This window comes from Cyprinodon tularosa, unplaced genomic scaffold (assembly GCF_016077235.1).
Source record: "Cyprinodon tularosa strain WSP-4 unplaced genomic scaffold, ASM1607723v1 ctg34, whole genome shotgun sequence".
Classification (NCBI taxonomy): Eukaryota; Metazoa; Chordata; class Actinopteri; order Cyprinodontiformes; family Cyprinodontidae; genus Cyprinodon; species Cyprinodon tularosa.
The window spans coordinates 956,882-972,634 of NW_024039052.1; the positions used below are offsets into that span (position 1 = coordinate 956,882).

The 15,753-nt window shown below is 35.2% G+C and overlaps 1 protein-coding gene across 1 annotated transcript in view; it reads left to right on the forward strand.

Annotated features, from left to right (window-relative positions):
* LOC119789505 (cell adhesion molecule 2-like) overlaps positions 1-15,753 on the forward strand; it is a 192,142-nt gene that overhangs the window by 115,103 nt on the left and 61,286 nt on the right. The window contains 1 exon segment of the mRNA XM_038294418.1: positions 7,079-7,105. Within this exon segment, the coding sequence (XP_038150346.1) occupies positions 7,079-7,105 (27 nt within the window).

Below are 15,753 nucleotides of genomic sequence, written 5' to 3' on the forward strand. Positions count from 1 at the left end.
CATTTGGTCTTCATCTTAAACACGGAGAACATGATGATTGATTTTATTTAAGCAGCGTTTAATAAAACATTGCATACAAACATGGGCCCATAGTGATTTTTCTATACTGCCTCACAACAGGCATGTTATCTATTTTCTGTAGACATATTCCCTGCATTTATCAAATATACACAGCAGATAAACACAAAAGCACAGCATGAGCCTGTTGAATACAAATGAAGCTCATTACTTTTGAAATATTATAGGAACTATTTTGAAATGAATGTGAAAACTGTGCCCTGTTAAACTGAGTGTAATGTGACTCTAAACACGGCTTGTTGGGAAAAAGGGAACAAACTGGATCATTTTTCAAAGTATTATTGTTTTAGAAAAGGTTCTATTCAGGTTTAGGTTGATTAAAATCAGCAGTTTTGGGTTTGACCCATTATTCATTTAACTTTTAAGCTGAATAAATGCGGGGGGATGAGGGGGATTTATTTGCCCAAAGGACGTTATGGGTAACTACTTATTATTGAGGCTTACATCATTTCTTAAATTTGATTATGCTAAAAATAAATTTGATGATAAAAAACAATAAAACATGTATTATTGGCAGTTTTAGTAATCTGTTGCCTTGAATAACAACAAGGCTATTGCAGAGTGATTTTCAAATAATCACTTGTATCTTAGCTGGTTAGGATTATGTTAAAATAATAGAACTTTTATTTTTTTTTCTTTTAATATTCTTTTAATGTCATCAGAGATACTTATAAAAGCAATGCCGTAATATCTTATTGAAAAAAAAATTAAATAACAATTTTGCTACTTAATATATAAAATATTGTTTGTCTATGTTGACTTTATAAACACACATTTTTATCAAAGTATATAGATTTACTAGCTTGCCTCAGCAACTTATCAGGAATCTTGCGAAACATCATAAAACCAATTCAATTGTGCATTAATTATAAAAAGTGGATTTTTTAAAATCTTTTTATCTTTTTAAAAATGAAAAGTTGAGAATTGTTTATAACCTTCTAAGTGTTTGAACTTAAGGAGAATTTAATTTGGATTACAGATATTAAACTGTTCTTTTAAAATGCTAAGCAGTACTTTTCTCAGGTTTGCCAATTGTGCCATGTTTCAAGTATTTATATTTAGTGATAACTTCCAAATTGGAAGGTCTCCTTGCCATAACCCTAAATTCGAAATTTGTGGAAGTTACAGTGACGTATGATTAAGATGTTGATTTCAAAATGGTAGTCTTTAGAAAACTGTGTGGCATAATCTATTATTCTGTCTCATTAGCAAAAACAAAGGATTTAGATCAGAGAAAAAAAGCCATGTTTGTATGCTGTTGTATTTTTGACTAGCTAAAGGCTATTTTTTTTTTTTACTAAAAGTTACTCTGACTTATTGAGGTTTAGTATTTTCCCAGTGAAACAAATGACCCACTGTCCACAGGTATTAGCAATTCCTTCAGAAAATAGCTGTGTTTTAGTTAGTAATTAAATCCTCCTACAAGATAAATAAATAATTTTTAATATGTAAGTAATGCCCTAACAGGTGTCACAATTCTGTGCATGTAGAAATGACTTATCTAAAACTAACTCTTTAATTCAAAGTATAACCACATCACCACTATGTCCACCTTGGAAAAAAAAAAAGAAAAAAAGTGATGGAAATCCGAATTAATAATAATAGGAATAATAGGTCAGATCTGAAATAAATCTTAATATTGGGGCCTTCTAGGATATGTGGCTGTTAAAGCTTGAAAATTGATAGAAAATATGCATGTACAAATATGCAGTGTTATACCCTCTGCTGTTTTGGCATTGACAGGCTTTATCGTAATGGTATTAGATAGTATATTACTGTTTTTTTGGTTTCTTTACTTTACTATAGAGAAAATCAATCTACTTGTTCCTTCCACTGTTTTTGTATGGAGTTGCAGAGACACTCTACAGTAACCACTGGGTGAGAGCCCAGGGCCACTCTGGACAGGTCATCAGTTTATTACAGGGCAACACACAGGACAAAAACCATGCACACACACAGTTAAACCCAAGGGCATTTTAGAGATACCAGTTAACTTAACAGTAAAATGTTTTGACAGTGGAAGAAAACTGGGATACGGAGAGAGAACCCACACCCAAAGAGGTGTAACATGCTAACTTTTCTCTCCAAGACGACAGCCCCAATAACCTGGCTACTACGCAGGTAACAAAAGATAACAAAAAAAAAAATCTGGAGAAAAAACAAAACGCTAAATAATAATATAAATAATATACTAAACTCTCTAAAATTCCAATGACTCCTATTTAGGTTTTTTCTCTAAAATTCTATCCTTACTGAAGACAAAGGCTCACAGGAACAGTTGAAAAAGTTAGATATTAACTTTTTTTCTTACAAAAGAAGACTAGAATGCTATTATCTAATAATCTTCTTTTTATATTATCCTTCACCTTATCAACTCATCATGCATTCATATTTTAATCAGTAGCAATCTTTTGAAAGTAATGGTAAATTTAAAATCTACACGAGCTCCTAACTATCAGGTTAGGAGTGAGCATTATTTTACAGGTTATTCATTTTTCCTTTTTTCTTATAGAAAGCTTTTGCTCAGAATTAATATTTTGAACATTTCATTATCTACTATACTATAGTAGTCAAAGCCACAGGTGAATAGTAGCGATATTATCCAGGATCACTCATAACAAGAACTGTTTATAGTTTGTCACCTAATTAACTGTAGGGACGTGGCTTACATTACATTCATACCTTTTTATTAGGGGATAACAATATGACTAATAAAACTAAATTCCTGTCAAAAGTGCTCATTTAGTCTGCTCTCATATTTTAGGGTTTCCTTAGAAATTCATTACACTGGATGCCCTTTCTGACAAACATAGGATTTGACTATGGGTTTCCTGCATGGCACACATGTTTATGAGTAAGGAAAAAAACACACACATAGAAATTAGTTACAACTGTGTGGGACCATAAAAGGTTAAACTATCAGTAATCGAACTCATGCTTTACTATTTGATCTATTAACTAGTAAGCTCTTCATGATTTATTTAGTGCACACTAAAGTCTCTTTGCCCAGGTGTAGATTGCACATTGGATCTGAGTGTTAAAAGCTGTCTTTGTAGTGCAATCATTTTTTTTTCTTTCTTTTTTTTCTTGCTGCTTTTTCCCTGATGCATCCAATGTAAGGGAAACACAACAGGGGGTGCTGCCTGCTTTTTCTGTTGGCTTGGTATATAAGAGCTCTTAGTTTTAAGTGCTAAATTTAATGCGTCATCCAGCACCTTCTGTAACCCCGAGAACATTTTTTAGGTTAATCAAAAGAAACACTTTAAAATCGTATATCCGTTTAAGTCTAAATGTTCCTCTCCATCATATTTAACTCAGTAAAAAATATCCTATGTCGTAGGATGTGAATTATCCGCTGCTTTTTTAAGAAAGCACTTGTCGAGAGAGGGTATAAACACATGCAGATCGGCATGATCTAAAAACTTTCTTTCTTTTTCCTGTTTCCAGCGATTGCACTGATCCTAATTTGGTAACTTTCCTCCAGATATGAGAAAGTAAAATGTGTGTGCATAAGTGTTTCTTATCGAGGACAATTTCTCCCTGATTTCATTTGTTCAGCTTCCCACCTTGGTCAAATAAAATATAAATTATTTTGCATCAAGAATGCATTAAAAAGGCAAAACTGTGCCTTTTCAATGATATTGCATAATTTAGTCCTTTTTGAGTTTGTATCCTTAGCCCGGCTCTCTTTCACAATCAAAAGGAGGTTCATTTCATTGGAAGTTTTATATGGAAGGGACTCAGATGCAGATTAAATTCCTTATTCCCTTACAACACTCCCCAAAATGAACTAAGAAACATGATTAGAAAATAAATATTACCCTGAAAAGATCTAATCCGGAAGGATGAATTGTATGGACTTTAACATATCACTTAAAACAAACGAAGATCTTTTATTTGCTCCCAATTTTACTTCTTTCTTTAAATAGACGTCTTTTAAAGCATCAGTAATAATTGCAAAATACTTCTGATTCTCAGAAAAACAAATGTTTTCCAAGTCTTTAACTTTGTTACAAAGAATCTGTATTAAATCTATAATTACTAATTAGTCTCCATGTTTAAACAAATAATTTAAAAATCTAAGCTGAGCTACATAAAAACACCTATTAGTTTAGGTTACAAATTAGACACCGCCTCTAGCGTCATCAATTCCAGAAATATCCAGAAATATAAAATTGACCACTGGTACAGGTGCTGGTCATAAAATTAGAATATCATGAAAAAGTAGATTGATTTCAGTAATTCCATTTAAAAAGTGAAACTTGTATATTATATTCATACATTACATACAAACTCATATATTTCAGATGTTTATTTTGTTTAATTTTGATGATTACAAATGACAACAAATGAAAATCTCAAATTCATCATATCAGAAAATTAGAATATTACTGAAGACCAATAAAAACAAAGGATTTATAGAAATGTTGGCCAACTGAAAAGTATGAACATGAAAAGTATGAGCATGTACAGCACTCAGTATTTAGTTGGGCCTCCTTTGGCCTGTATTACTGCAGCAATGCGGCGTGGCATGGAGTCGATCTGTCTGTGGCACTGCTCAGGTGTTATGATAGCCCAGGTTGCTCTAATAGTGGCTTTTAGCTCTTCTGAATTGTTGGGTCTGGTGTATTGCATCTTCTTCTTCACAATACCCCATAGATTTTCTATGGGGTTAAGGTCAGGAGAGTTTGCTGGCCAATTAAGAACAGGGATACCATGGTCCTTCAACCAGGTACTGGTAGCTTTGGCACTGTGTGCAGGTGCCAAGTCCTGTTGGAAAATGAAATCTGCATCTCCAAAAAGTTGGTCAGCTGCAGGAAGCATGAAGTGCTCTAAAACTCCCTGGTATGTGGCTGCGTTGACCCTGGACCTCAGAAAACACAATGGACCAACACCAGCAGATGACATGGCACCCCAAACCATCACTGACTGTGGAAACTTTACACTGGACTTCAAGCAACGTGGATGAAGTGCCTCTCTTCTTTTCCTCCAGACTCTGGGACCTTGATTTCCAAAGGAAATGCAAAATTTACTTTCATCAGAGAACATGACTTTGGACCACTCACCAGCAGTCCAGTCCTGTTTCTCTTTAGACGCTTCTGACGCTGTCTGTGGTTCAAGAGTGGCTTGACACAAGGAATGCGACAGCAGAAACCCATGTCTTTCATACGTCTGTGTGTGGTGGTTCTTGAAGCACTCACTCCAGCTGCAGTCCACTCTTTGTGAATCTCCCCCACATTTTTGAATGGGTTTTGTTTCACAATCCTCTCCAGGGTGCGGTTATCTCTCTTGCTTGTACACTTTTTTCGACCACATCTTTTCCTTCCCTTCGCCTCTCTATTAATGTGCTTGGACACTGAGCTCTGTGAACAGCCAGCCTCTTTAGCGATGACCTTTTGTGTCTTGCCCTCCTTGTGCAAGGTGTCGATGGTCGTCTTTTGGACAACTGTCAAGTCAGCAGTCTTCCCCATGATTGTGTAGCCTATAGAACTAGACTGAAAGACCATTTAAAGGCTTTTGCAGGTGGTTTGAGTTAATTAGCTGATTAGAGTGTGGCACCAGGGGCCATCAATTTTGAACCTTTTCACAATATTCTAATTTTCTGATATGATGAATTTGAGATTTTCATTTGTTGTCATTTGTAATCATCAAAATTAAACAAAATAAACATCTGAAATATATGAGTTTGTATGTAATGTATGAATATAATATACAAGTTTCACTTTTTAAATGGAATTACTGAAATCAATCCACTTTTTCATGATATTCTAATTTTATGACCAGCACCTGTATGTATACCAGTATATCAACAAGCATTTAAAATCTGAATTCCTTAATTATAATTTAGAAACCATTATGTTTTATAATGATAACTAAATAAAAGTAATTTGTCCTTGCGTCAAAAAAAAAAAAAAATACAGTTCCTTGAAAAAAAATAGCCAGTCAAATCTAAAGTTGACTCTTTTTCATCCATATGACCACAGAGGTTACTAGTTTTATGCTAAATTCTGCAGGCAGGTTCCACCATTTTTCAGGGACCTTTTCAGCTTCTCTTTACTGCAGGGCGAGTTTTGCTCTGACTTCCACTTTATGATACCCAAAAGGTGTCAAAGCTTTCCTTTCTTTTTTAGGAACTCCTGTCTGATTTTAGCGTTATGCTTTGAATTGTTATCATGCCGGATTTTTCTTCTTTCAAGCTTCAGGATAATGGAAGTCATGTTGTCGGCTCATATTTCAGTGCATTCACAGGAGCTTTTGGTGGTGTCTTTAAATTTCATGTCCCAAAAGATTTTGCACTTTACAACCCCTGTATTATTAAATTATGGTAACAGTTTCTAACTTCCTGGACCAAGAATTCCAGGTCAAGTTCATGCCAAATAATCTGAGCTGAGCATATTTATCTTGTTCTCATTATAGCAAAGGACGTGCTCCTAATATTCATTAGGCCTTTTTCATGTTCTCCAGCAAAATCTAATTTTGCAGTTTAGACTGTAGAAAAGGCTTACTTCTTCTCGTGTACCCCATCCAGTAAGGTCAATAATAAAGCACCCCATGTATTGTATAAGCTGTCATAAAATGGATATTTTTATTTAAGCCCTTTGATGAATTTGCTGTAGTGTGGTGTGGTTAGTTTTTATACCTATAATCTAAAGATTCTGCAACAAATTGCCTTTACCATGTGATTTTAAATTAAATCTATTTATCTTTTTAAATTCTAACGTTTTGTTCCTCTACCTTTTCCTCTCACACACAATAAAAAGAGGTGCACTTGGCAGTTTATGAGTTGTTTCAATATAAGTTATGTATTGTCTGTCTTTTCATAAACTGTCCTTTCATTGCTTCATATAGTATTGAAGAAACCTTCTATTCTGCTTCCATTTCTACTCTTCAATCATACCATGAAGAGAAGAATAGCAAAACAGACAATACTACTTAGCGAAAGTCTTGATCCTACCTATCTAACTTATTGTTTCCTTGTGTTATCCCCTCATGCTATCAGTGGCTGGAACAAAAAGCAAAGCGAAAGGTGAGTTATTGTTTCCATTTTCTTAGTACATGATTTATGTCGCACACAGTTTCCAATAAACAAGGTCTGGATCAAGCTTTTATCTCCCCCAAGAGCCAAGCAAGCATTAACATATGTTCTTTTGGATGAAGCTTTCTCTGCATGTTTTTTTTCTCCAAACATTGATTTCCTCTGAAGAGGTATACTGAGCCTATCTGCTCTTTCCCAGATACAGGCTGTTTCACATATGTATAGATTCACACTAGGGAGCTACCAACATCTCCCAGTCATTCCTCCCTATATACAGCTAGTGTGCAGCTCCAGTGAAGCAGCTGGGGCCTGTTTCATGATTCAAGGGCAGCCCAGTGGCAGATGAGTGAGGGGGATGTCTCTCCCTACTTAGATATTCTGAATTTAAGAAAGACTTCCTGGTTATAGGATTGCTTTTCACTTTTTTGCTTTTTAACTCTGCCACTTGACTAGTATTTGCGACGGTGTGTTGCCTCTATATAGAAAACACTTTAAAGAAATAGTAAATCATGTCTGCAAATATTGTGACACAGTTGAAATAGCCATTGTAGTCCTTTAAAGACCACCACTTGGAGCTATTGAAAGGAAATATTAAGAGTTTATTATACTTTTTTCCACTGGAGGAAATAGCTAATAATACAAGTATACTCTATGATATTGTTAATTAATTTAATGTCTTTAATGCATAGAACTTTTTGGCCACTTAAGATAAGCCGTATACCTGTACAGACATTTGTGTAAGATACTGCTAGTCTGAGCTAACTACTTTAATACCCCCTAGGTGTGTCCTGTTGAAAGGATTTCTGGGCAATTCCCACTGGGAAGGGGCCCTGGGGCAGAACTTGCTGAAGAGAAGCTATGTATACTTTCTGACCTGGGGATGCTGGGATCTCCTAGATTTAGCTTCAAGGAGTGTGCTAAGGGAGAGGGATGATTGGATTTCCCTCCCTGACCTTTTACCTTTATCTTAGATAAACAGAGGACTTGGAACGGATAATGGGTAAAGTTAGACATTTACCTCTTTACCAAAAATCTGTCAAAAGTGATAGAGAAACTTTTACTGGTTTATAGTCAGGGTTAAGGATATGCTTTGCAATAACTATCATTTATAGATGATAAAGAGGCCATTTAATAATGATTGATTAATTTACAAACTGCATCTAAACCATTTATAAAAGGTAAATAGAGAATTTATTAAGGTATTAAGCCCACTGATGTTACAGTAGGGTAAGTCCAGCATGACAGGGCAAGTTTAAAAGAAAATAAAACTATAAATGATGGTTATTGTAAAGTTTTATTTTATCTGGTAGTTTGTAGTTGTAGAATAATATTGATTTAAGATGCCAACATATTTCTACCCAAACAAAAATAGAACTGATTGATCTCACAATGGAAAAATTCACTCTCTGCATGTTACCCATCCCCTTGGGGAGCAGGGTGGGGTTAAGGGTCTTGCTCAGGGTCCCAGAGTGCAGGCTGTGGGGACCGAACCGGGTACTTGCAACCTTCTCAGAGCACAAGCGCATTGCTCTAACCACAAGGCCAAAACTCCCCAAATATAATTGTTTTTAGTAATCCATTGCCTCTTTTTCATATACTTTTTGATAGCCTTCCTATTAGACATAAGCAATTAAATGTGTGTTATTGGTTAGAAGCTAGCCATTGAAGAGGGTTTGAGAGCATATGTTGTATTAATTTAACTCCAGATTAATCTATGGTTAAAAAGAACCTAAATTGAGAGTCGCTTTTTTTGTTGTTATTTTTTTTTATAAAGTTGGATCCAGCTCTAGGATGGTTCTCCTCAGTGGATAGCATGTGCTGTTGCTATTAATATTCAGCCTTATCTTAGAACTGCTTCATATCTTATAGGTTAGCAACATTTAAACCATAATAAATGCTGACACATTGTTTGCATGTTTGCCTTGCAGAAAACTCCATGTTTTGAATCATGACTGGCCATTGTGTGTTGAGTCTGCATGTTCTCAATATATACATGGACACTCCCATATAAACATGGGATATATACAGGTGTGACTGGATGCATGCATGGTTATTTTTCCTGTCACCCTGTGTTCCTTTATGGTAGACTGGTGATCTATTCATGGTGCGCCTTGTCCTCCACCCCCTATTTGCTAAAAATAACACATCAGCTACAACCAAGCACATAAAACCAGCAGAGAAAATATATGTATGAAAAGATTTAGTTTTTAATTTTGTGTTCAACTCTTTAAATTCCTTAATGTTCCATGTTAATCTCTTGAAGTAATAACTTGTGTTGAAAACCTAACCTACTATTCTGTTTAAAGCCCACAAATCAACTCTGCTGTGTTAAACCAGTGACCCAAACTGAGTTTTTTCAGTATTTCTTACTGTGACATTTATTTCTTACTGCTAATTAATAAATTGTTCAAATCTTTAAATCCAGCTGCAATGAAAAGATTAAATGAAATTATTCTTAATGATGTGAACAGTTGAGAAAAAACATTACGTTTTGCAACTAAACTCACTGCCTTTTTCAGAAGTTAAAGAACAGGGGGAAAAATGAAATTCAAGCAAAGCAAAGAAAAACTTACCACAGGCATTTATGTAACTGAGAAACAGTAAGAATGTAAAACAGAAAGGTGCAAACACTTAATGAGGATAACCAGTCTGATCTAGGAGATGTGCTTAATTAGCAAACTAGGACTAAGGGTAAAGGTAGAAAAGAAAGGACTTAACTAAAACAAACCTGGAAACAGACTTATGAGCAACCAACCAACACCTACACTGTAAATGTGAAATAGAAAGCACAGAAGAAGACATTAATTATCCACAGCAGAAGTACTGATAGACCTTTAGAATCAATACATTCAGTTAACTGCTGTTTTGAAAAGATTTGCTTTCAGTTCAAACTAAATATCCATAATATTTTGGGTTTTTCTTTGTATTTCTGTATTATTTTTTTCTTTGTGTTACGGATGTGACTTCAACCAAACCTACTGATTAATGTTGTTCATTTACATGAAAGTGTTCCACAGATTTTATTTCACATCCTTTTCAATCTGCAGCACTTTCTAATCACAGAAGCAATTAGGGAGGTAGTTTTTAATTAAGAAAAGATACACATTCAGCATTTGTGGTCCTAAAATGTAGTTCAACACAGTGGAACATTTTCCAACGTTACTTCCAGGACTCTAATTATGGTTGATTACTTGTATTAATAATTATGAAGATAATATTGTATATATAACATGTAGCACTCTCTAATGGTGTCTAATTGCCTTTGTCAGTTTTCTGCCTTCACGGCGATGTACATAGGAACACACACAAAAAAAAGAATAAAAGAAGAAGCTATGAATTATTCTCCTATATTATAATGGAAACATGGCTCCCTCAGAGGACACAGCTGACCAAATGAAGAAGTGCTCAGACCAATTTGAATGCACAGTAGAAGAGAACCACTCATTAAAATATAAAAACTGTATAAGAAGAGTACACTCAGCAAAAACACTAGGTGAATAACTATCCTGGCAGACACAAATGCATTTTAACAGTTGGGAGTAGCAATGTAGCTTGTAATATTTTCTTCTTTTTGAATCAGACCATTTTTAATCAGAAAACTTTAACACATTTTCTCTGATTAAAACACCAGTCAGTGTTATTTATTTTGGATCTTTTTTAGGTGATGGTGAGCCGCTATTGCATGATTATGAGGTGGAAGAAAGGTTATATCTTATCAGGTTTAAATAAAAGCTGTGTTGGTTGAGCCTCTACCAATGTTGCATTTCTAGAAACTTAATTTTCACATTTTTTGTCTTATGTTAGATGCTTCAAGCTAAGTTCAATTTTGTAGCCTACAGATTTTGTAGTTAGACATTAGTCTGGACCATGGGTCATTCTATCACATCTTTATGCTTTGATCTAAAGCATTCCATTGTAGCTCAGGTTGAATAATAGTCCATAACAATCAAATTTAGTCTGTGTAGAATTCTTTTATAAACAAACTTCAATTTGTTTATAATGTTTAGTTTGTTCTAATAATTCCAAACCTCATTGTATTTTAAAGAATAGTCACATTTAAATGGAATAATATTTACTAATTGGATGACTTCCTTAAAAATGAGTGTTTGCAGAGGATTTTATCCAGAGATATCCACCTAAAGTGGCCAGTTCTAAGGCCTGTGACAACAATTTTAAAACATCAAACAGAAACAGTAAAGTTAATGCTCACACTTTTGAATAACATAATGAAGCAGACTTTATTTAAATATTTTATGGCATCTCTTAGAGAAATAATTTCTTGAACTGAGAATCATATACGGTATATCCCAGCATGCCACTCATCTTGAACGATAATCCTGAAACCAATTTTTGGAACAACATATAGAGTGCTGTAAATAATACGATCTAGACTTATAATTTCTCAGTGAGAAAGCACAATATTTCTGACCCACATTCTAAAGCTGATATATTGCCTTCTCTAACTTTCCCTTCTTTTTTTTTTATTTTTTAAACCTGTTAAAAAAAAAAAAAAAGTACACCACAGACCTTTTCCCAGCAGGGATATTTATTACCAGTTCTGTCGATTTAGCGCCCCTACCCTTCCCCCCATCCTCCCCCACTGAGGGAAATCACAGGGGAGGACAAGACTCAGAACCACCTCTCTGCTGGGGAAGGTTCACTTTTGCTCCGATGGCATTCAGTAACAGGCACTAAGTGCTTTTTTTGTTGATGGCGGATAAGGGTGACAGACAGCTCACTCTGTCCTTGTTATTTTCTTTGTGAAAGACTTCATCAACTCAATCAAGTAACTGCATCTTTAAAATAACACTATCAGCTCAGACTATGATTACAATACCAGGCTGATACTCTGTTATATACTAACTGATGGGTTATCTTGTATCTGTGTTGTCTGCAGCTCATGGAAGCATTGTAGGAAATCACTGTAATCCCAGCTGAGATAAAGGATGAGCAGAGACTAATGTGTCTTGATAAGATTTCGAAATTGAGACTGATACCAAATGTTTTATATTACAAGTTAAAGATATGGGTGCCATTTATACAGAAGTGAAGCAGCATGCAGGGAAGATGGTGCTCTGTGATTGTGCTTCGTTGTTTACTCATAACCAACCTGAATGAAGTATATAAAACCGCCCAATGTTTTATTTAGATATTGATGGTGTGTGAAAGAGACTGACACAAATAGTCTGAACTCTAATATTTAAAGTCTTACATGCTTGACTGTAATTACACAAGGATTCTCTATGACTGAGTTAGCTTCATTCTGCGGGGGCTTGAATTGCAAGATTTTTTTAAATTGTCCCTATTGGCTCTACATGAACACATTATCTGAGGCTGACGGTGTTGAAACCAGTTCTGGTATAATTCACCTTGGACGGGTAATTTACAGATTATCCTGAGTTAATGGATCAGACTTAGATTTAGTGTTAATTAGCTGCTGCCTCCACAACAGTTGTTCAAATCTCCCTAATTCACTGGCCTGATTGCTTTTAAAATTGCATCATTTACAGAGATCCCCTGAACAGCAGGTTTCCACTAAACAAGGGATGCTTTTCTGTTGAGGTTAAACCGGCGGGGCATAAATTACACTGCCAGAGTAAATGATTTTTTTAGGTGACAGATGTGACCTTTTAAGCAGGAATAAATTAAGTGAAATATGCTTTTGCCCATGTTGTTCCTGTTCAGGAAAGGTCACTCAACAATCAGATATGACAAAGCTTGTTCACGAGTCAGCTGATAAAAACACTGTTATCATTTTGAAAGTCTTTCACTTTTCAAGTGATTCTTTTATTGGTTTAACAGTTTATTTGATTTTCATCCTTGAAACTTCATGACATTTAAATAATAAAAACACAAGTGGAACAGCAGAAACAGTAGATTGAAAACTTGAAAACAAAGAAGCTTAAATAGGCCTACAGAAAAAAAAGGTCTAAATTAAACATAGCTATGGATGTGTCTCTCAGGGAATTATTGCTTAAAACAAGTTTGTTCCTCGCTGAATGAAGTTACTCATTGATCGGTAGAGTAGCGAGAAATTTTTATTCCAGTAAGAGCACTGATAGTCCATCATACTTTATTCAACAAAAGAAAAAGCACAAAGCCATAAACTACTCCTAAAAAGTACATTCTTTTTCAAAAAGTGAATAAAGTAAATTTAACTCTGTGAATGTAGCTAAGTACTGCCCAACTCTGCTAAAAGCTCATAAAAATCTATTAAAAACAAATTTAATAGAATATAAAGTGACTTACATATATCACTATAACCCATACTGTTCACAGTTGGCAGAATTTCTCTCAAGCATGGTGTTAATTCAAGTTCTGTTGTGTAATTTGGAAATACAAACACAGAACAGAAGGAAAATTGAAAAAGAGAAGAAAATGGAACCAAAAGAGAACTAATTTCTTGCAGATCTGACTGGCACAGCTGATCCATGTCATCAGTGTGTTTGCACAAGCGCAACCACATAAATTCGGGTCGCCCTCGATATGTCTTTGTAAAAAAGACCTAAATAAAGTTTTTCCCTCCCTAAAAACAGTAATCATACTAAACTTTATTTTGTTAAAGGTTAATAATATATTTCTTCCTTTAAAATCCTGTTTTATCACTTGTCTGAACTGGAAATGGGATCCTGCGCTACTGTACTTCCAGAAGCCAACTGTTTTTAAACACACAGTAGATCTAGTCTTTTTGAGTTTTATGTTTTTCTTTTGTGTTAACCTTATGGTATATATTGCGTAATCTAAAGAAAGAAACAATTAAAATGCAGATAAACATGGTTTAATCATATTTTGCAATGCTACTCTGTCCCATGGTGATGTCAGACAAGCAGTTTAATGAAAAAAAAAGTAAAAAGCATCAAATTGTCTCAAAAAATTCATAAATTTTTTTAAGATGTAGTATAGCATTCTTTATGGATTTAAGGATAAATATAAGTATTTTTACTACCATAATTACGTTATTTGCGATAACCTGGATGAATATCTGCTTGCACATAAGCAAATGAGCTGATGGTATGGATCGTGCTTCTGTACAGATCTGGTAGTGACACTGACCACCCCAGCAGATCTTGTACCTACACTTTCCTTCTTGAATGCTGAGATGCTCCATGCCGTGATATGTATACATGGTCATGGTATAAAGGAATTACAAAGCTTCTTCAGAAGGAAAATATGCTTACTAGTAGATGTGGGTGGCCCCAGACCCTACAGGGCCCATGATCAAGAAAAAAGAATCACAAGCTCCAGATATCCAAAGGCAGCACAGATTACTGGGACACAAGGAGGGCAGACCCCCGAGGGGCCAAACTCCAAATGGGCCCAGTCTCTGAGGGGCCCGACGTCAGCAGCCAAAGTGCAGAGATCCCACGGGGCAGGGGCAGCCGGTTACACCCTGGATGAGAGCCCAGGGGTGCAAGGCCCAGGGGTGCACAACCCCCTAGTGGGAACCTAGGAGGATCAGTCCTGGCCCAGCAGCCACCAGGAATGAGAAAACACCCACCAAAGTACCCAACCTGCACCTAGAGAACCATCAGCACCAGCAGACACAGGCACCTCTTATTGGCAGGGAGCATAAGAAGAGAGAGGAGAAAGACCCAGCTCTGTAAATGAAAAAAAAAAAAAAAACAATCAACCTGACAAGTAGAAAAAGACAAGTATTACTACCTCAAAAAATACCTATAACCACTTCCAGCTGCTACAAGTGGCAGCTTGGAAACCCTGACTGGCTGGTTGGCTTGCTTGGCATGTTAAACTTTACATACTTGCAAAATGGAAAAAAAAAATATATATGGCTTTTTATTTGTTTACTAATAGGAAAAAAAAATGTGCAGTGTGCATTTTTATTAAGACCAACTGAATCAATGCTTTATAAAATCTAAATTCATTACAGTTATGTCCACTGCAATTATTTACCAATGGTTTAGGTCTAGAATATGCTTGGTGTTTATATGCTTTAGTACGAACCATTTTTAGGGAGATGGTGATTGAAAAGTTCTTCCTGTAATTGGTAGGTTGCCAATTCGAGAGTTGCTACTCCATCCATCTTAGTCATTGTGTCCTTGGGCAAGAAACTTCACCTCAAAAAGAAAGTTATATACACATATATTTGTATAAATGTAAAGAAGGTTACATATACATACTGTTCAGAGTATGCATTACAATTTTTTCAGTTCTTTTTTTTTTTTTGTCAAAAGTCACACATTAGTTTTATATCCATTCCACAATTACATGGTATTTTGCATTGTTTAAAAATCACTACAGTGGCATACTTTTGTTTTATGACAAATACAGAATGCTACTTTAAGTTACTAATAAATTATAGTGGCATGCCTTGAATGTGTCAGAAACCACATCACACGGTTTTGTTTGTTGTTTATTGAAAAGGCAAAGCACTTATATCTTTATTTGTCATCAGCAAAAGCCTTCAAAGGCTTCAACCAAATTTACTGAGATAAAAGCAAAGTTTGTAAGAAAGGCTGAAGATGTAATGTGTGTTTAAGGAAAATATCCAACAAAGCTATCACCTCAGGTCCTAGAGTTATTAGATTTTTAGAATGGTCTCATTTTAGGTCATCTCTAAGGGTTATTTAAGTATCATATTTTAGTTGCTGGTGGACGTATCATTGAAAGTGTACTTTTTG